The sequence below is a fragment of the Salvelinus sp. IW2-2015 genome, linkage group LG31 (assembly GCF_002910315.2).
Source record: "Salvelinus sp. IW2-2015 linkage group LG31, ASM291031v2, whole genome shotgun sequence".
NCBI classification, from domain to species: domain Eukaryota; kingdom Metazoa; phylum Chordata; class Actinopteri; order Salmoniformes; family Salmonidae; genus Salvelinus; species Salvelinus sp. IW2-2015.
Genome location: NC_036870.1, coordinates 1,882,560 through 1,902,538, shown reverse-complemented (window position 1 = coordinate 1,902,538; position 19,979 = coordinate 1,882,560). Strand labels below are relative to the sequence as shown.

Below are 19,979 nucleotides of genomic sequence, written 5' to 3'. Positions count from 1 at the left end.
ACATTGTTTCGCTTTAGGGAAACAGAACGTAAGCTCGCGAGAACAGGATGGTTCGAAGCTACGAGCACTGCTCCCCACAAGTAAACAACCCCTAATTAAAACACTCTTCCAGCCGCAGCCAGACCAGAGCTACTGTTCTGTCTTCGGCCAGATCCTTCTTCAGGTGCGAGCTAGTGCCTTTACATATGTTTAATACCTTGAAATAACTTCAACATTTGTGAATATAGTTTACTAATATATTCTGTCAGAACACATTTGCAGAATAAATTAGGAATGCTATAAAGAACATTTAAATACTTGAATTCATTTATTAAAGCACAATTTAAGAACTGTAATATGAACAAAAAAAACTCAGTGCATGATTAAAATACKAAAAAGTTCATTTTTTATTGAAAAAAGGTTAAGACTACCTATTACAGTATATTCATACATTTACTGAGGCGGTGAAGCTGGAAGTAGTAGTATGGGCTTTCATAACTTTTCCCTGCACTCTGGATCACAGCGACAATTAAGGACTCTTGACGACCTTTTCACACCAAGCTCACATTTATAATCCCACGCCAGCTCTGTACCAGCTCTAATGCGCCTGAAAAATAAAAAGACAATATGATGAATATACTGAAGTGCATATTATAATACACATTTAGTCCACATGGGCATGGGCATTTATTATAGAGCCAAAGGCATGAGCAGACCCCATATTAATCCTGGCTTGGACTCTCAAAAGACCAAGCAATAGATATCATAACAGAAAGTCACTAACTTGCTGGCAAAGAACGCCACCCAGGGGAATCGAAGGTCATGTGTGTCCACAAAAACATTCTGCGCAAACAGGTTTGGTTGGCAGCTATGCTGTAGAGAGAAAAAAAGGAGAAGGTGTTGTCACGAGAATTTTCAATCCCAATGATGATAACTTAACAATTATCTAAGCTTTGACCAATCCCCGAGGTTTGTAAGACCCTGGGTTTAATAATAATTAGGCTAAGACTCAGCTTCTGCAAAAGGTTCGTAAGCTTTATTCAGAGAACGTTCTAAAGTCAAAAATGCAAAGACAATAATTTTTATAACTCCCACCTCCACCTACTTACACGCACACACACACAAACAGTAGGTGGGCTGCATCTTTCCCCAKGGTGTGCACATTCCTCGTTTATCACTATTCTACCAAGCTGGCAGTTCCATGCCGTTTCCTTCCTCCCTAGATTAGAGGGACCTTGACAGGGCCTCTTTCCTGACGTAAGTTTTTCAGAGTTCCAACCAGGTCAGGTCATGTATAGTTCAATTGTCCTCTGTTTTCTCAGTCACACATTTCTCACGCTTAACTTGTCTCAACCAAACCTTATTGGATTTTAGTCTAATTATTCTAATACATTTTACATAGTCTAATAATTACATTTCAGGGTGGAATTCTTTAGTCTTCTTTAGACTTTAAACATATAAATTCCCTTATCAGATGTACAGTTGGCGGATCTCTGAGAAGTATGGATATAGATAAAATACAGTCAGGGCATACTATCCAACACACGATATCCTCTGAATATTCCTCCTCATGACTCACATTGAGGTAACGACCCACATTCCCCTCTAGCTTTGCGTCGATGACGTAGCATGACTCCTCCCCATCAAAGAAATGCCTAGTGGCGTTTGAGGCCTCCTTGTCAATTCCCTCTGCTGTACCGTCCTGCTGGTCAGAAGATTTGGCGTCAGAGCCCGATTTCTTCGCTGGGTCTATGAGAGAAGTGTCATTTGATTATTAGTCTGGGAACCAAAAAAAAATCATTTTTAAAAATCAAAAAAATAGTGGAGAATTCATAAAGATGTTTGTCAATTTTTGTCTGTGCTTTACTTTCCTACAGTATTTTGAGAAACCAACATTTATCAAACCAAATAAGAATGAATCCTCTACTGAACCTCAGTAACCTTTTTAGTTTCCCTCCATGTTTGTTTTTTCTCTGAGTATACTTTTCTGTATATACGGTTTCCTCTTACCCTCCTGTAGTATTTTGGCATGCCTGCGGGTGACGTAGCTCCTCTCCATAGAGGAGACGTTGTGCCTGAAGTCATCATCAGAGCCGCCATCATCTTCACTGACATCATAATCCTTGTCCTCATAATTGTCCTCATAGTCACTGGGTTCTTCTTCTTTGTCCAGCGGCTCTTTGTCGTGGTTTCCCTCTTCCTCATCACCACCCCCTTCATCACAGTCATCATCATGTTCACTTTTGTCTTCTTCTATGGGCTCTTCTGAACCTGATGTAGAACAGAGGCCACAACATTACAGAGATGATCAGTTCTGTTGTTTCTCTTTGCACTCCGTGATCTCGGTGTCCCCACTGGGTATGTGCATTTACAGTTCATGAATTGACATGGAAACCCAGTGTATCTTTTTCACATTCATATAAACATAATACACAGATAGGGTAGATCTGATGCTATGGCTGCAGGTGAGGCCAGGCTCTGCATGTCTGTACCTGACTCATTGTCGGAGCAGCGGGCCTCACTCTCGTAACCCTCCTTGCTCTCAGCTCCCTCTATGTGGTTCAGGTTGACCATGTACATGTTGCCCTCTGTGCTCAAACTCTTCTTGTTCATGATTATCCCTAAGGGGAGAGATGGCAAAGGAAAAAGTTGTGAGCATTGTGTGGAATATAACAGGAAGAATGACATTGCAATAGTAGAAGGAGAGAAGAAGAGGGCAACACTACTAGAGGGCTTATATTGAGCACTAACATGATATATATATATATTGCAGAATAAGACTAATAGTGTATGTAATAGGGCTGTTCCCGACAAAAACAAATCTTGGTCGACCAAGAGGCGTCTGTRCTTTTGACCAATTGATTGGTAGAAATGTATAAACATGTTTTTTTCCATATAGTGTTTGAATCAAATCAACTATATGCACTGAGCTTGTCTGACGCTTTAGGCGAACTGTTTGATGAAACAATTAAGACACACAAATTACTAGAGGGAGTCCGACCGCAATTGATTTGATTGTGCCYCCTGGCTCAGACTTGCTGCGCTGTGTAAAAAAAATAGACAGTGAGTAACTGACTAGCACCCGTGGTCTCTCTCCTCCCTGCTGTAGCGACCACCACAGAACATCAAAGTGTTTATCGCACTGTCCGATAATTACAAACGTTTGACTGAAAAGTTCCAAAATCCCTCATTTTATTAGGAAAAACATGACCTATTCCCTCAACCCTTGCTCTCTTTAGATGACACATGTATGCATCGCATGSACGTGACCAAAGACCTATTCGCACGGGACTAGCATTACTAGAATGTCCGTTATTCCAGATAACGATTCGGACGGGATTGTTTTCCCCCCCCAAACTGCCCCCAGTAATTCTATTTTTRRCCAATAAATTGACAGTTATGAAGGAAACCTGGAGGTTTTTATTCTCGGCGTGAAGATACAGAATTTCAACATGTCCAGGTGATTAGGCCACACTGATAACTCGAGCTTGGTTCCCAAGTTCCTAAACCATATTTCCTTTAGTGTCGCCATAATATCTGAATTGATGAAGTGTGATCATAATCATTAGGATATTMTAGTGATCTGCAGTACGTCCTAAATGCCCTCAAGCCTTCAGAGTCAGCTAAACAGTGCAATTGCACTTGAGATGCATTTTAAGGCTATGGATGAGAAAGTTAACTTATCATTTCCAAACGTTTAGGTCAGTTGTATGCTGCTGCTTTGCCATCTAACKGCAAGGGTTGCATTAAATATGCTCAATGATGCATTTGGCAATATTCAATTTATACMCACAAAACATATAAACAAAATCATTGACTGTGAAAGTTGATAGGCTACTTGTAGGCGATTCATATATCCCTTATGCGCAGCACTTCGTTCAATTTATCGAATCAGTTACTGTTTTTGTTTTCTAAACAGGATGTGCTTTTAGGCCTACAGCTCGATGGTGGTTATTCAAGGTTGCAATACTAAGCCTACTAATGTTAATGACATTATTACTATTATAATAATAATAATAATAGCAACAAGGAGATCAAGAAAAAGGAGCGCTATTATTATAAATATTATTTTTGGGACAATTTGGTGTAAACACTAAATTAATTATAAATAATACCAGAGAGGCTGTGCTAACAAAAAAAAGTGTAAAGTCTTTATTACAGCAAAACAAAGATTAAAAATATTTTTTTTATCAATTTGTGAAATTGTTTACTTGACATGTTGTTGCATGAGGCTTGGTGCTCACAMAATCAGTAGTCTATTAAACAAAAACAGGATCTGCCTTATTTCTGTAGATATATTGATGATTTACAAAGCCAGGCACATTTAACAGGTAGGCTCTTGATTATAGACCTAATTGACTATAGACCTAATTAAGTTGCGGTTTCCTCTCCTCACTTAAYACAATTAAGGCAAGGGCTGTTTTCTCATCTCCTCATTCTGCTGCTGTCTCCACGGCATTGTTCTCAACACCAATATGCGGGTTAACTTTGCTATTATTGATAAGGGAATTAGATGCTTAAAGGTAATGATTAATGAACCCTACCCTYAAATGTAACTAATTAGTGATTATTAGTTTATGTAGCATGTATAATGAATAATTAAAGTATTAAACYTAAGTCTAACAAGGTTCAGAAGAGACCTGTTAGGGAGAGAAATGTGTGTGTATGTGTGTGCCTAAGAAAATACAGAGAACAARTCAACTGTGTTTGACCCAACTTGGCTAGAACTGAGAAACTTATGATAGGACAGGGAGTCCTTCTCAAGGTTCCATTCCCCCGAGATTAGAGGAACTGTTGGCTGGGTAGTGATAAACAGTGGTGAGAACTCTGGGGAAGGATACAACTCACCTACTGTTCGTGTGTATGTATGTGCGTAGGATATCTACTGTTTGTGTGGAGGTATGTGCGTAAGTGGGGAGCAAGTTATAAAATGGATGTCCTTGTATTATGGACWTCAGAACYTTCTCARYAATAAACTGTACTAACCTTTTGCATAAGATGAGTCTTTGCCTAATTATTATTAAACCCAGGGTCTTACGAACCTCGGGGATTAGTCAAAGTTTATTGATTGTTAGTTATTATCATTGTGATTGAAAATTCTCGTGACAATTATGCACATAGCAACATAGTATAGGAAAAGGCACCAATTCAACAGCGCGCTGAAGTGTTTCAGAACCGTGGACAGCGGCCGCTATCCAATGAGGGAGAAAGCGCATTTTTTGCTACTGCTCGAATACAGAAATCTCGGTCGACTAACAGCCTATCGACCAAACAATTGACCGGTCGACTAAAGGGGTCAGCTCTAGTATGTAATCAACAGAAGTCATACTTAACAGCAGTCTGTCTGTGTTGGGTTAAATTAGATTCCTAGCTCACTCACCAGTGTAGGTGCAGACGAAGGTGCCCTTGGCAATGTCATCCAGGCAGCGGATTCCCCAGCTCTTCCCCATGGTCATGAAGAGCTGTAGCCGCAGCTGAAGGCCATGCTGAACCACCCGGTTAGAGCACACACGTGGGTCACAGCGGCACAGTGCGTTGCACTCATATATACTGCAGACAGAGGGAGGTGGTTGATATAGAAATAATAATAATAATAAGGGCTTTTCAGACATTGCTCTCAAAGCATGTCACAAAAAACAAATGCAGAGAAAGAGCTGAGAGGAAGGAGAAAACTGAGACCAACAGTCAGATGGATATTGCGATTGATGGATCATTTCCATCTGTCAATTAACAGCCTCACCCTGTGGAGAGGCGTTTCTCCAGCCTCTTGTGTGTGTAGCCAGCGTTGACGTCCTCAGGGCCCGCTGGCAACAGGGCTGTGGCCTGGATGGTCAGCTGGTGACAGGAGCATGCCGACCTACATCAACACAATATACATGTCCATAAATACATATGTCAAAACAACCTCTACATACCCAAAATACCCCTGAATATAATCCGATTAAGACATCGCCATTGGGTGAATGGATATAGATGAGCTGTAATTTGACATGTGCCACAGTAGGAAATGACACACCTCTTCATTGGCTACTACCTTTACCTCTTGGTACATACTTAGCATTACAGAAATCAAGGAGTATCAAAAACATGGCACCATGATGACACACCAGGGGTTAAAGCAACCACAAACAAATACCATGACTGGAACTTAAGTTGATCTTAGATCGATTGTCTGAGGGGCCAAGTTAACCTCCCCTTTCATGTAAAACAAAACATAATGACCATCATGCTTTTAGGGATAGAGGGATATTTTGTACATCTATTAAACTGCTTGTCCAGTCCTTTAAAAAAAGGTTAAGGAAATACATTGCAGTGACGGAGAACTTTAACCCCTGTGACACACACCTGTCCCTGCAGCCGTCGGTGCAGTCGCAGCCCATCAGAAAGTCTGAGCTGGTGTTGATGGAGACCCCACTGGCTGCGACACGCTGCTTGTTGTAGATCACCGAGAGTGGCCGGATGTTGTTGAGCTCGTTGATGCAGGACAGCGGCTGGTTCTCTCTGCCCAGCGTCAGGTCTGGGATGTTGATCTTGTAGGGCCGGGGCTGGTGGGTGGTGGTCACAGACACAAAGGGGTCCAGGCAGAACATGTCCAGGAAGAGGAAGTCACAGCGTGTCTGTTGAAGGTAGTCCTGCACAGCAGTCATGTTGCTCAGGCTGAGGCCACACGGCGACCGGTAAAATATGTGGAAATACGTCTGAGAGAGACAGAGGGCCGGAGGAGGGAGGTAAGAAAACCCAAAGAAAGAACATAAACATACCAGAGTTTTGAATTACTACAGGTATGAATCTTGGATGACAACATAATTATACATTATTTTTCATCTGTTACTATGGAAATGTATCAATTGCTCTGCTCCAAATTCTCCAGTTAAGAAGAGCACAGCATCAGGCATGACCTAGCACCCCTGGAGCTGAGTAATCACTATAGGTAATGGCAGAGTTCTGTATCATGAAGTATGATGTTCCAGACAGTCCAGTTAGCTAGGTGCTCACCTTGTTACTGACCACGGGTGAAATTTCCCCTAGGATCAGCTTCACCTCCCCCAATCCTAACCTAAACCATTAGATGCCCAACTAACCCATGATCAGCATCTAGGGGCAACTTCACCCTACACCCACCTTGTTATTGATCCGGTGGCGGCCCTTCATGCGGCGGAACTCGCAGAGCAGGGGGATGAGCAGCGGGTTGCGTCCACGGTGCTTAGCCTCGACCTTTGACCGGATGCAGTTCAGGCAGGCGGGGCAGCAACGGTGGGGGGTGAAGGTGACCGAACCTTTAGCTGTGATGACAGACGACTCCTTGTCGGTCGTACGATCCTGGCCAAAGGGCCTCCTGACGTGACCAGGGAGAAGATGACATGGGTTTGAGGGAGAATGAACGAGGGAGGAAAGGTTGACAGCCTGAATCAAGGATCCAAAGGTTAAATAAGGGGTACTTATTGGCCCTACATATTGGCCCTGCCTGTAACCAGTACAAGCTTGTGGTGTGAAATGGAAATCTGATTTTTGAATATCCCACTCCCCCTGAGACACCCTTGGAGAGTGCACAGTCAGGGATCAGCCATTATTYACCCTGGAGCAATTAGAGTTGGTCGCCTTGCTCAAGGGCAGATCGACAGATTGTTCACCTAGTTGGCTCGGGGATTCGAACTAGCAAGCTTTTGGATGTGGTGGTTCATTTCTTTACTATCAAATGAGGAGAGACAAACTATTCACACGAGTCAGAGTCATACTTCAACTAAATCTTTAATAGTGAAAGCTTTGCAATAGCAATGTCTGGTCGACGAATCACCGTCTCTGATGATTCGTTGAAAGCGGCGAGACAAAAGTACAAAGGTCTTTTATAGTCAAGATACACCCCATAGTCGACATAAACCACAGATGTTTTGAACGGGTCACAAGGTGAGACGTTTTAAATGAGAAAGGAGTATCCCGTAGCCAGATAGCATTCGCTATAAATTACCATTCAGTTTGGTCCATAAGACTAGGTTCCAATCTCGTTCTTGGTACTTCATAGCACAAAAACACCAACTCATCCAATGGCATAAATCAATTGTCAACTCCAGATACTCCCATCTCAAGCAAGTAAAATCCCTTCTTGACCCCACTCCTGGACAAGCTCACTGAGGGGAGTGAGCCTCTAGGTCATACGCTAACCTAGGATAAGTGCAACATCAGAGATGACTTACAATGGTTCCAGACACTACCACACACATCCCCCAATGCCAAAGGAGGGAGTGACTGGCGCACAGACATTGTGGAGACAAGTAATTGGTTCCCCATTAATCACGCCATCCCTTCACATGGTTTAAGAATAGGTGGACACATTCACATATGAAGACAATGTTCCCTCCTGTCCTCTTCCCTTTCTGATATTCTGCATAGCACCAGGGACATGTGAAAGACAAGCCTGACCTCTCCCCTCTCTGGGCCCCAGGTGACTGAGCCTGATAAGGGAATTTATATGTTTAAAGTAATGACTAAAGAATTCCACCCAGACACGTATAAGACTATGTGAAATGTATTAGAATTATAAGACTATATTCCAATAATGTATGTGTGGGACAAGTTAAGAGGGAGAAATGTATGGTTGAGAAAACAGAGGCTGGTAGACTACACATGATAACTCTGAAAAAGCTGACAACAGGAGGGTCCTTCCAAGGCCTCTCTAATCTATGGAGGAGAGGAGAGAACGGCGAGAAACTGCCAAGGCTGGTAGAAAAGTGATAAAACTGTGTGTGTGTGTGTGCGTAGAGGGGGTTATAAAAGACTGTTCAAATTTTGGTTGACTTTAGAACGTTCTCTCAATAAAGCTGACGAACCTTTTGCAGAAGCTGAGTCTTAGCCTAATTATTATTAAACCCAGGGTCTTACAAACCTCGGGGATTGGTCAAAGCTTAAATAATTGTTTAGTTATCATCATTGGGAGTGAAAATTCTCGTGACAAGCCCCATCTGAGGGAAGAGGTACAACTGCCAACACGAAGGGAGTCCGAAGGGATACATTCTAATAACAAGTATATCACATAAACATATTATGCAGATAAGACATCTTAATTATCTATGTTACACAACTAATTCTGATTCTTCCACCACATGGGTTACTGGCCCAACGCTCTAACCCAGGGGTGGGCAACTCCAGTCCTCGGGAACCTGATTGGTGGCACACWWTTTCTCCATCCCTAGCGAACACAGCTGATTAATCAAATTGCATTCTAAACTGAAAATCATGATTAGGTGATTATTGGAGTCAGGTGTGTTAGCTGGGGTAAAACTGTGACAGCAATCGGGCCCTCGAGGACTGGAATTGCCCACCCCTGCTCTAACCGCTAGGCTACCTTKCWCCCTAATAAAATMMAATAATAATGTARGCAGGAAATAAATACTCAAGAAATTCGTGCAAGACGCACTTTTGAAAAGAGTACAGAAACAGTATAAACACAGACATAAATTCTACTCACCCTACGGATGCTGACTGTTTACCAGCAGCTGACTGGCCCTGGCTGACATTGTTGGAAGTGACCTGCGCTGGTATTACTGTTGACGAGGGGCTYACGTGAGGTTTGTTGGCAGCAGCCGTGCTAGTCTGGTGGATTGTAGTAGTAGTCGAAACTGCTCCCCCTGGGTGACGGACAAAGAGTGTGCTCGCTAAATAAACGCATTGTCCAGACGGCTGATGTAGATCATTRATTCAGACAAACACAAGGCTGTCGATGTGTTCATTATTTATCCACAGGACACAGAGTAAAAAGGAGATGAGACACTTACCACTATTGGGCCGTGTCACTGTTGGTTTATCCTTTGCCTCCTCAACACGTTTCTTCATGTTGGCCATATGCTCCAGACGCAAAGAGCCTCGGTACACCCATTCCTTATGTTCGTCATCCTGAGAACACCACACAGACACACTTTAGCGCACAGTGAGACATACAGCAAAAAAAGGCTTGGCATTATGTGTGTCAGTGAATAATTCGACTTTAGTTAGGTAAGCATAACCAGAATACCAGGCACAATATACTGCAAGTCAATCACTATCAAATGTAATTCATGGTTACGGATTAAGCAGTTGTAACTTCTCACCTTGAAGAGGACGCACAACAAGCTGCAGTCAATCTGCTCTACTTCTGTCCTCCTCTGGATCCCCTCAAACTCCACGTTGATGGGCTGGCCTGGTCTGTACTGGGCCATGGGCGGGTTGGGATACACCTTGATGTATTCCTTGATGAACTCCCTGTTGGCCTCATCCTCTATGTCCTCCCACACCTCCGGCACTGCAGTCGATAGAGAGAGACAGGAGGCTTAGCTTGTGTGAGTCGGTGTGCTTTTCTGCAAGAATCTCACCAACACCTGCATTGCAGATTAAACTTGTAGCATGACAACAACCCGAGTAGAAGTTCTGCTGCTCCGTACAAGACAATTAATTGAAAAATGGATAACTCAAATGACTTTGGTATATCTTGTTGCACAGGTGGATTCACCCAACTACAGCTGGATCTGAATAAAACATCCTACATTTGGTAGGATGATCAAACAAGATTGGAGCCAAGAAGTATTGAGTAAATATAAGAGAGACATTGTTTTTTTAAGCCCGAGGCTGTTCTTACGTGGTCTGCAAACAATGTGAAGATCCGGCAAACCGACATAGGAAGGTGTGCCGTCGTCAAAAAAGACCAGGAACCTGAAACACAAGAAGGAGCGCCACAGAGCTTTACTAAGACATTGATGGATCACATTCAGCATGATGTTTACATATAACATCATCCAACCATTCACACATAATACTATCAGATATGGCTGCTACGCTGGCTGTTCTACCTGATAAATGCACACATTCCGTGATTAGAAGGGAACAATTTAAAAAATGCAGAGGAACTGGCTTCGAGGTCCAGAGTTGAGTTCGAGGGGTGTAGGCTATATTAAATGGATTTGTGTTCCAAAGGTCCACATCAGTGGCTTATAGGTTATGGTGTAAGCCATGAGGTGCTAAACGTGTTTATGTTAATTAATGCTCAATTACTATGAGACCGGCAGTTATTTGCATGATAATCGAAAAGCTGACAAAATGTAATGAACGCCACAGCCCTACTCACAAACACTCTCATACCTCATGCGGTTCTTTCGGTTGGGGAGCTCAGCCAGAATGCCAGAGTAGAACCAGGACTGCTCGGCGTCCTTGAACTTGGCTACCACGCGCACGCCCACGTACAGCCGCTCCAGTGAAGCGGTGTGGTCAAAGGCTATGTGGTGTCCTGACAGCATGCTTCTCCCCTTCTCGCTAAAGTCCACCTTATACCTGCTTCCACTCTCTGTGGAGCGTCAATGGTTGAGATATAGAGAGCATGGAGAAAACAAAGAATTCTGTAAAGGACATGAACTGATATAAAAGCATAGATATGACTAGATATGTCAAAGTGACTTGAAAAAATAAAATATTATTTTGCAGCTCTGTGCATACATTGAAACACATCAAGCATAGACAAATCTACACCATTACAAACGACTACAATGAGAATAGAAATAAATCAGTGTGCTCTTACCTGATGGTTTGATTTCTGTAATCTTGCCTGAGTGCCAGGTCTTGGTCCTCCTCCTAGCCAGGACCTTCATATCAGTCTTGATCTCCTCCTCTGTGAGGCCGGGAGGTGGCTGAGTGGCAGGGTTCGGCGCATGGGTCGGAGCTTGCGACACGCTGGTCACCACAAATGGAGTGGACGTTTCTGTCAGAGAGAGCGAGAAGACCACCATGAGAACTAAAAGATTTTCCTTAAAGATATAGCACTGACATCAAGTTGCAAGCAATTTAGAGAAGACCAATAATGCAAAACAAGGTCAAACATTTGAAGTCCAAAATGCAAAGCACAAGTCACCTTTTCTGGCCTCTTGTTGTTTTAATGGGACAGTGGAACCACTTTTGCTGGCCTCCTGTAATTTTGGTGGGGAAGCWGTGCTACCTTTGCTTGAGTTCTGCTGTTTCGTCGACGCAGAGCAGTCACCTGCTCTGGGCTTTTGTGGTTTCGATGGCACAGAAGGATTTGTTGGGGCAGGAAGCGAGTCTTCCCTGTAAGACACAAGTTGATGCTTGGTTCGTACAGATTCTCTTCTCTTCTTTTCACCTTTTCTCGGCCGTCCACGTTTGCTGGACTCTGGACGTTTTGATGAGATCTTTTTTGATTTTGATGGAGTATACTCATCGCCGCTGTCTTCTTGTGGACTTGGTGGTTCAGACTCTGATTCAGCAAGGGGGGTTGCTGGGGTATCATTAGAGTTTGAGGCTTCATTTGGGGCAACAGTTACAGTCACAAAAGGGGTGGTCACAGCTGGAGAGGATGGCATGCTCTCCATGTCATCTGCCATGTCATTGTACTAAGGAAGAATGAGAGAAAAGCAGGTCAGGAGCATGGCCGAGACCACACATGTAGAAGTGTGTGCGTGCATTTACATCCTATCTGGCTAAGTTCTCACATTTTCTGTGTCACTGTCTGTAGCTGGGACTTCTCCAGGAGCCGAATCGGAAGCAGCAACTGAGAAAATGATAGAACGGAGATTAAACAATAAAGCATAACGTATTGGGATTGAGGATCACATCCCATCCCCTCGTTGTTTCAATGGGAACACAATCTCCCTCAATCCCTTACCTCCGTCTGTGGCCATGGTGTTGTCGTTTCTGTCAGCGTCCCCATCATCGATCTCAATGACGCTTTGCTGGCCCACTCCTTCATCTTCAGAGTCTGTGTCTCTGTACTCCATGCCCAGTTTGCTGTACAGCGCCTTCATAACGGTCTCACACTCCACCACAGACCTGTGGAGAAACAGTCAGGGCAAAGGTTACGGTCCCGAAGGTAACAGCCCTCTTCCCGTCCTCCCTGGAAGCTTCTTCCCCACGTTCTGCCGCACGTTTCTTTACCTCTACGCACATATTTTTATGGTCACCCTGCCTTAACATTTCTCACCCAATCATAAATTATAATTCTTAAAGTTTTACTGGTGAAACATCTGCATGCCAACCATTTGATCTGAAATCAGTTTCATGGGAATATGCACTTAGATCTTCCTGAGTTATGTAGTGTTGTTTTGAAGTACAGTATTGTTTAGAATTATTATGTACAGTGAGCTAATTTTAGAGCAGAGGGTTTTAACAAACTGTAGCATACCTGTATTGTTTCAACCAAAGCACATATTTTGCCTAGTGCTTAGTGCTGTTGTCTTACAGTAACTTTTGTCTTACAGTAACGTTATACTATGCTATTATAGTCGGTTCTGTGTAGAATCGATCATTATGTGATCTTGTGATTTTTAATGTAATTGTCAGAGTAGCCTGTTCTCTGGGCAGCCGAACGAGTAGAGCAGAGACTGTGCATAAAGTAGAGAATCCTACACATGCACAGAAGCTTCGGATCTTTAGCTATCAGGAACCGCAGCCTTTGGAATGTCAACAGTCAAATCAGTGCACAACAAATCCACAGCCACGAGTCCAATAGCACTGCTGCAGACAACAGTCTCACATGTATATGCTGCAGTGGAGGCTCCTCAGGGGTGTAAAGGGAGGATCATCCTACTCAATGAATTTCTGAAAAATTAAAAGTGAAAAATTAAAAAGGTATCCTTTTTAGACCATACTAAATATATTCACGTCATCAAATAACTGATTGAAACACTTATCTCCCGAGTGGCACAGTGGTCTAAGGCACTGCATCACAGTGTGCCACTAGAGATCCCGGTTCGAGTCCAGGCTCTGTRGCAGCCGGCCGCGACCGGGAGACCCATGGGGTGGCCCACAATTGGCCCAGCATCCTCCGGGTTGGGGGAGGGTTGGCCAGCAGGGAGGTTCTTGTGTCATCGCGCACTAGCAACTCCTGTGGCGGGCGCAATGCACGCTGACACGGTCACCAGGTGTACAGTGTTTCCTCTGACACATTGGTGCGATTGGCTTCCGGGTTTAGCGGGCATTGCGTCAAGAAGCAGTGCAGCTTGGCTGGGTTGTGTTTCGAAGGACGCACGGCTCTCGACCTTTGCCTCTCCCGAGTCTGTACGGGAGTTGCAGCGATGGGACTAGACTGTGAACTACCAATTGGAATGCAGGAAATTGGGCCTTAACAGCCCTCTCTGGGGTAGCTGCAGGAAAACTATTATCCATCCTCCTTTGAGTACATTGATTTCAATAGAAGTCAATGGTCAATGCTCATGGTTCTTCCATAMACTTACACAGTAATTATGACAACGACTTCCGAAGGACGTRCTCCAACCTATTAGAGCTCTTGCAGCACGAACTGATATGTTGTCCACCCAATCAAAGGATCAGAGAATGAACCTTGTACTGAAAGCATACGCCACAGCTAGCTAGCACTGCAGTGCATAACATGTGGTGAGTAGTTGACTAGCCAATAGTTTAACAGGTTTTAACAAAATKATTTATTTAATATTTTCTTTCACTTACTAGCTAATGCAGCTAGCTAATTTAGCCTACTCAAACAGAGAGGAATGATATTTATGTTGGCTAGCTGGCTAAGGCTATCCAACACAAACTCTTCTGAGTCAATGTAAGCTTTTGGTTTTATAGTACTAGGTCACTGGTAATTTTCCACAACTGTCCAGTACCCTCCTCACACATCGCACAAAGGAGTGATTTATTACTGGCTCCTAAAAGACCCAGCCAGGCTGAATTCTTGTTCCATCTGTTGAGGCTCTAAAGATCTTATCACTCTCCTTAGACCCATAGACTGTGAGAACTGGTGAGAACCTGTTCTTGTTTGTTCAATGCTTTAAGAAAGTGGAACCAAGTACCTTTAAAAAATATATATATATATTTAACCTTGATTTAACTAGGCAAGTCAGTTAAGAACCAATTCTTATTTACAATGACGGCCTACCCCGGCCAAACGCGGGCGACACTGGGCCAATTGTGCGCCACCCTATGGGACTTCCAATCACAGCCGGATGTGATACAGCCTGGATTCGAACCAGGGACTGTAGTGCTTTAGACCGCTGCGCCACTCGGGAGCCCAAAAGGGAGCGCCCAACATGGGGAAATTGTATTCCTCATGTAAGCTTGCCTCCCCTTTGGAGGGATAAGCAGCTCTCTGTATAGATGTATATAAATTAAAGTGTGATTCTGTAAACTTTTGAGTTCCTCTCCGGTTTATCCAGAGAGTGATCTTCCCTGCAAGTGCTTGAATAAACTATGATTGGTGATAAATAAGTTCTGCCTGTTTACTGTAACGAGTTTTCCTCAACAGAGCAAAGTGTTGATGCCGTTTGTATGTGGCTGCTATGAAAGTGAACTGTGTGTGTATTCATTAGAGGTGTGCCGATCGTCACACTCATATCAGTTTTATCACAGTTGGTACTTGTAATTGGATCTACTTGTGATCAGAAATCCTGGAAGTGCGCTTTAAAATGCTGTTAAAGCCTATACCTCAAGTGCGCTATTACTCAGAGCACATCGTTATGTTCCTTCACTCATTCACACACATTGTTCAAAGGCAAATGACCCTTGCAGGTGAAACGGCACATTAGGCTATTAACTTAGTCCTATTCAATTAGCAATGAAATAGGCTAATAAATACCCTAATGCACTGCTGTCTACTACTGCCTGAATTTATTCGACACAGATTTAGATGAAGCTTGGCTAATTCCCTTGCCCCATATATTGTTTCACTTTCGAGAGGAGCAAAACTTCTCTCCTGACACTTATGCCACAACATTTGTACAATCAAAATAAAATATCTACATTTGTCATTTTGATCTGTCGCTCTGTAAACATGCCTGGGTGAGAATAAATAATAGCAAGGAAGCATGGGCTTGGATCACAGCATAATGACAGACTTCGTCAGCAACGGAATAATTATACAGACAGACAAAGTAGGCCTCCTAAACAATGCCAAGTAGACAGACAAAATCAACCATATCGCCCCAGCAAAGTAGACAGAAAATAGGTATATTAAACAACAACTGTAGGAGTAAATAAGACGTATAGCACAGCACATAGATGTTGTCGTGGAACATCGTCTCAGAAATATAACACTCGTAAGAACTTGTGAAATCAATTAGGCTTTTAATACAGAGCATTGCCAGCCGGAATGTCCCGCGGAACACACACCGCTTCCCAGCCCCGGCTCCAGCATTTATACACAAATAGCATATGGGTCCACCCCATATGCAAATAAGCATACTTCCCCTAATTCTTCCTGCCATCATTATCTTTTTAGTTCAGGCTTCCTGCTTGTTCACGCCTACTAACGCCCATATCTGCTTTCAGTTAGATTATAATAGTGGCCAGACCCGTGCTTGTCTTAAAAATAATATATGTCCATCTATCCTATAGGCCTATGACTTAGCCCTGTATTTAACTCAGTGTCTCAGCATGTTCTCTGGTATGTGTCCTTATTGGAATCGGCAGACTATGTGTCTCTTCTATCATTAGTGTGTCCAGTTGCCCTAGGCGCATATTTCTCGGGTATGTGTGCACTTAGTGGAATCAGCAGACTATATGTCTAGTGTGTCCAGTTGCCCTAGGAGCCTATTTCTCTGGTATGTGTGCACTTATATAGTCTGCCCATTCCACTAAGAGCACACATACCAGAGAAATAGGCGCCTAAGGCAACTGGACACTAATGATAGAAGAGACACATAGTCTGCCGATTCCAATAACGGCACACATACCAGAGGACATGCTAAGGCACTGAGTTAAATACAGGGCTAAGTCATAGGCCTATAGGATAGATGGACATATATTATTTTTAAGACAAGCACGGGTCTGGCCACTATTATAATCTAACTSAAAGCAGATATGGGCYTTAGTAGGCGTGAACAAGCAGGAAGCCTGAACTAAAAAGATAATGATGGCAGGAAGAATTAGGGGAAGTATGCTTATTTGCATATGGGGTGGACCCGTATGCTATTTGTGTATAAATGCTGGAGCCGGGGCTGGGAAGCGGGGGGTGTGTTCCGCGGGCCATTCCGGCTTTTGATATACTTTGTATTAAAAGCCTAATTGATTTCACAAGTTCTTGTCAGCGTTATATTTGAACCGATTGTCCACGACACAACTAGCTACGGATTCTGATTCATACATGATGTTTGGAGAAGGGGAGACTTGTGCCACGTAACGAGTGACTGAATGCGAGTGAATGAATTATTCCCATCATGGATAATTACAACACCGTTACAATACTTGTTTTATCCGAGTACTCGGCACACTCCTATTATTCAATCTGCAGATGTTTTTTTTWTTTTTTTTTAGACCTACCTGAATTTTTCCAATAGAAACTCTCGTTTGCAACTGTTTGGACTAATGATTACACCCTAGATCAGCTAGATGTAGGAAAGAGTGTGCATGGCGGTATTGAATGTCACTGTCTGTCGCCTTGATTACTTCAATTTGTCTCTCTCTCTGACCAATGCACCTACGTTATAAACTGTCATTCGTAGGCTAGGTTGTAGCAACCTCATGATGGGTATAGGGAAAACTAGAGTATCATCTAGTAGCCTAAACCTTTCAATGTTACATTGAGCTGGGTTAATGGAATATGAATGACAGTCATCCAATAAGCTGCAATAAAAATAAGATGCAAGCATTGCAGACCAAGAAAACAACACTTATAGGCTGATCCCAGATCCGTTTGTGCTCTTACCAATGCCACTTCTCACGGTCAAGCCACAGKAGACCTGGGACCAGGATAAACACTTAAGCCAACAGGCTGAAAAACACTCACTCGCAGGCAGTGTTGAAAAGGGTGCGGGTGCAGAGGGCCTGCTTCTCCTTCCGCTGCACTAGGTTCTGCATCTGGGCCAGCTGGGTCCTCCTGAGTTTCACCAAGTCTTGATTCTCCACCTCCTCCTGTATCCAGCCCTGAAGCTCCCCCACGGTCATCTCCATCTCATCATCCCCACTCTCCATCACTTGGGAGACTGTGACACCTTCTTTCTAATGGGTACTCTCAGGTTTTCAACAGTAGGTCTGTGCTCTGGTTGACAAAACATTTAAACCTGTTTAAACCAACTTTAACAAACAACAGGTTAACCTGTTGACAAAACATTGACAATTTCCTTCTGCTTTTCTAAGAGCTCATAGCATGGCCTGCAGTTAAATGTTTTCCTTATTTGTTTAGATATTAAATTGGCGTTGTAATGTAAACATTGAGCGATTTGACTGAACAACAGATCGTCAATGGCATATGCGCGTGCCCAACAAATCAACACATTTGGCACATGAACTGTTACACAGTTGTTGATAAAACACCACAACGCCTTTCATTAGTTCAAAGAGGTATTAAGTGTAAGCTATTAACAAACTATTTCATATTTTACTGTAATGAAAAMGTCCAAACTGCACAACGACGGCGAAGAAAGTGATTGTTATGAGCTAACGTTAGCGAGCTAACGTTAGCGTAGTCTGATTAAGCAGGCTGTGTAATAAACTATTATTTGTATACCAATTAACGCGAATTGTGTATTAGAGCCTGATTAAATCATACAAACGCTACCGTATCTTGCCTGATTAATCAGATTGACGTTGGCGGATCTAATGCGACAGTTAGTAACGCTAGCTAGCTTAGCAGAATTAAACTCAACTCGATATTTAGCTAGCGTTAGTAGCTATTTACTAGTACTATGCTAGTTAATCCAAATGTCTTACTGGTAACTATAAACTAGTATAGCTAGCTACAGGTCTAACTAACTATGGCTGAATAACTACATTTCTTCGGTTAACCAAATTGTGTTGCAAAAAACATGTATTTTCTCACCTGAAGCTTCCCGCAAAAACATTCACTGTCCACTTCCGCGAACGACGTTAGCCCAGTCAGCTAGCTAAATTAACGTTAGTTTTAGCCAGTCAGCTAGCTAAGTGAACGTTAGCTTTAGCAACCAAGGCAAGGGGGGGGTATGTCACAGTGTTCCGTTTTAACCTATTTTTTTCAACATGCTGCAGTTCTTAGACCTTTTTGTTTTAAACGCAGGTAGTATATAACGTTAGCTTTGTCCAATTTCCCATGCATACTCTTTGGTCGAAGTAAAAGCACCAGGGTGTGCAGGCTAACTAACTATTACTACCGCCATGATTAATTGGAAGACGCGTGCAAACAGGGTAGTGGATGGTAACGTTACCCCCGTGTGCTCTCCTACGATGGCGCCATGATGGTTTGGAAGACACTTGCAAACTGGGCAGTGGGTGGTAACGTTACCCCCGGTGTGTTCTCCTACGATGGATAGATGTGTGCACTGCAGACAGAGTGTAGAATGCGAAGCTAGAGTAAAGATGTACTGTAATATACAGTATTTGGTTAAATGTATCTAGTTAATAGTGATGAGTCGGCTATAAGAGCTGACTCGCATATCAGAAGAGCCGAATCTTTTTATAAAAATATAAAAACATTAAGATATTAATAATCAAAAGATTTAAATGAGTAGAAAGAACTAATTAAAATAACGAAAAAGGAAATAATATAGGCCTAAATGCTCAAGCACACATTCGTTCTGACTGTCTGATCAGACTAACAGCCTCACCTGTTGTTCCTGTCAATCAGACACGCAGTGTCAACCAAAGATGCTGAGGGAGGGCTGAGCCACTCACACTCACTCACAGTCACACACTTAGCAGCCGAGGAGAGAGGAAGGACAACTGTGAAGACAACAGCTGGAAAATGAGTCAGAAGCACAGTAGCATGTTATAGTGTAGAACTTGCCAAAACAAAATATTGTAATGACCTGACTAGATCATAAATGAACAATTGTCCAGACAGAGGCTTGAGTTTGCGAATTGACGGTTTATTAAACCAACTTTACACAGGCTACTGTTTGGGCCGTAGCACACGCCAAATAGATGACAGATAACCCACAAGCCAATCGTGACCTTCTCTTGTGAAGCCCAGACGTAAGAGAGAGAGAACAAAGGCTGAACCTGGTCTTAACTTCCAATGCTCCACCCCCCTGCCCAACCCCCCTCCACGCCACTCCGCCAACCACCAGGATGCCCGGCATCAGAACATTCCAGGCATTCCC

The 19,979-nt window shown here is 43.1% G+C and overlaps 1 protein-coding gene across 2 annotated transcripts; it reads right to left on the bottom strand.

The window, feature by feature from the left end:
• Positions 1-284: 284 nt before the first annotated feature.
• LOC111955709 (histone-lysine N-methyltransferase SETDB1-B) lies at positions 285-18,803 on the bottom strand. 2 transcript variants are annotated; one of them, XM_023975989.2, is made up of 20 exons: positions 18,725-18,803; positions 17,693-17,944; positions 12,617-12,780; positions 12,444-12,502; positions 11,849-12,344; positions 11,519-11,698; positions 11,086-11,287; positions 10,586-10,659; positions 10,062-10,252; positions 9,750-9,867; positions 9,443-9,602; positions 7,102-7,315; positions 6,325-6,677; positions 5,720-5,836; positions 5,360-5,529; positions 2,472-2,600; positions 1,990-2,250; positions 1,559-1,728; positions 764-852; positions 285-586 (listed from the first exon to the last, which is right to left on the bottom strand). In XM_023975989.2, exons 2-20 carry the CDS (start codon positions 17,875-17,877, stop codon positions 472-474), a joined length of 3,447 nt encoding a protein of 1,148 aa, XP_023831757.1. In that variant the 5' UTR covers positions 17,878-17,944; positions 18,725-18,803; the 3' UTR covers positions 285-471. The 2 variants fall into 2 exon arrangements, with proteins under 2 accessions (XP_023831757.1, XP_023831756.1); XM_023975988.2 differs by having other exon boundaries at positions 17,693-17,949; positions 18,724-18,796.
• Between the last annotated feature and the right edge of the window lie 1,176 nt (positions 18,804-19,979).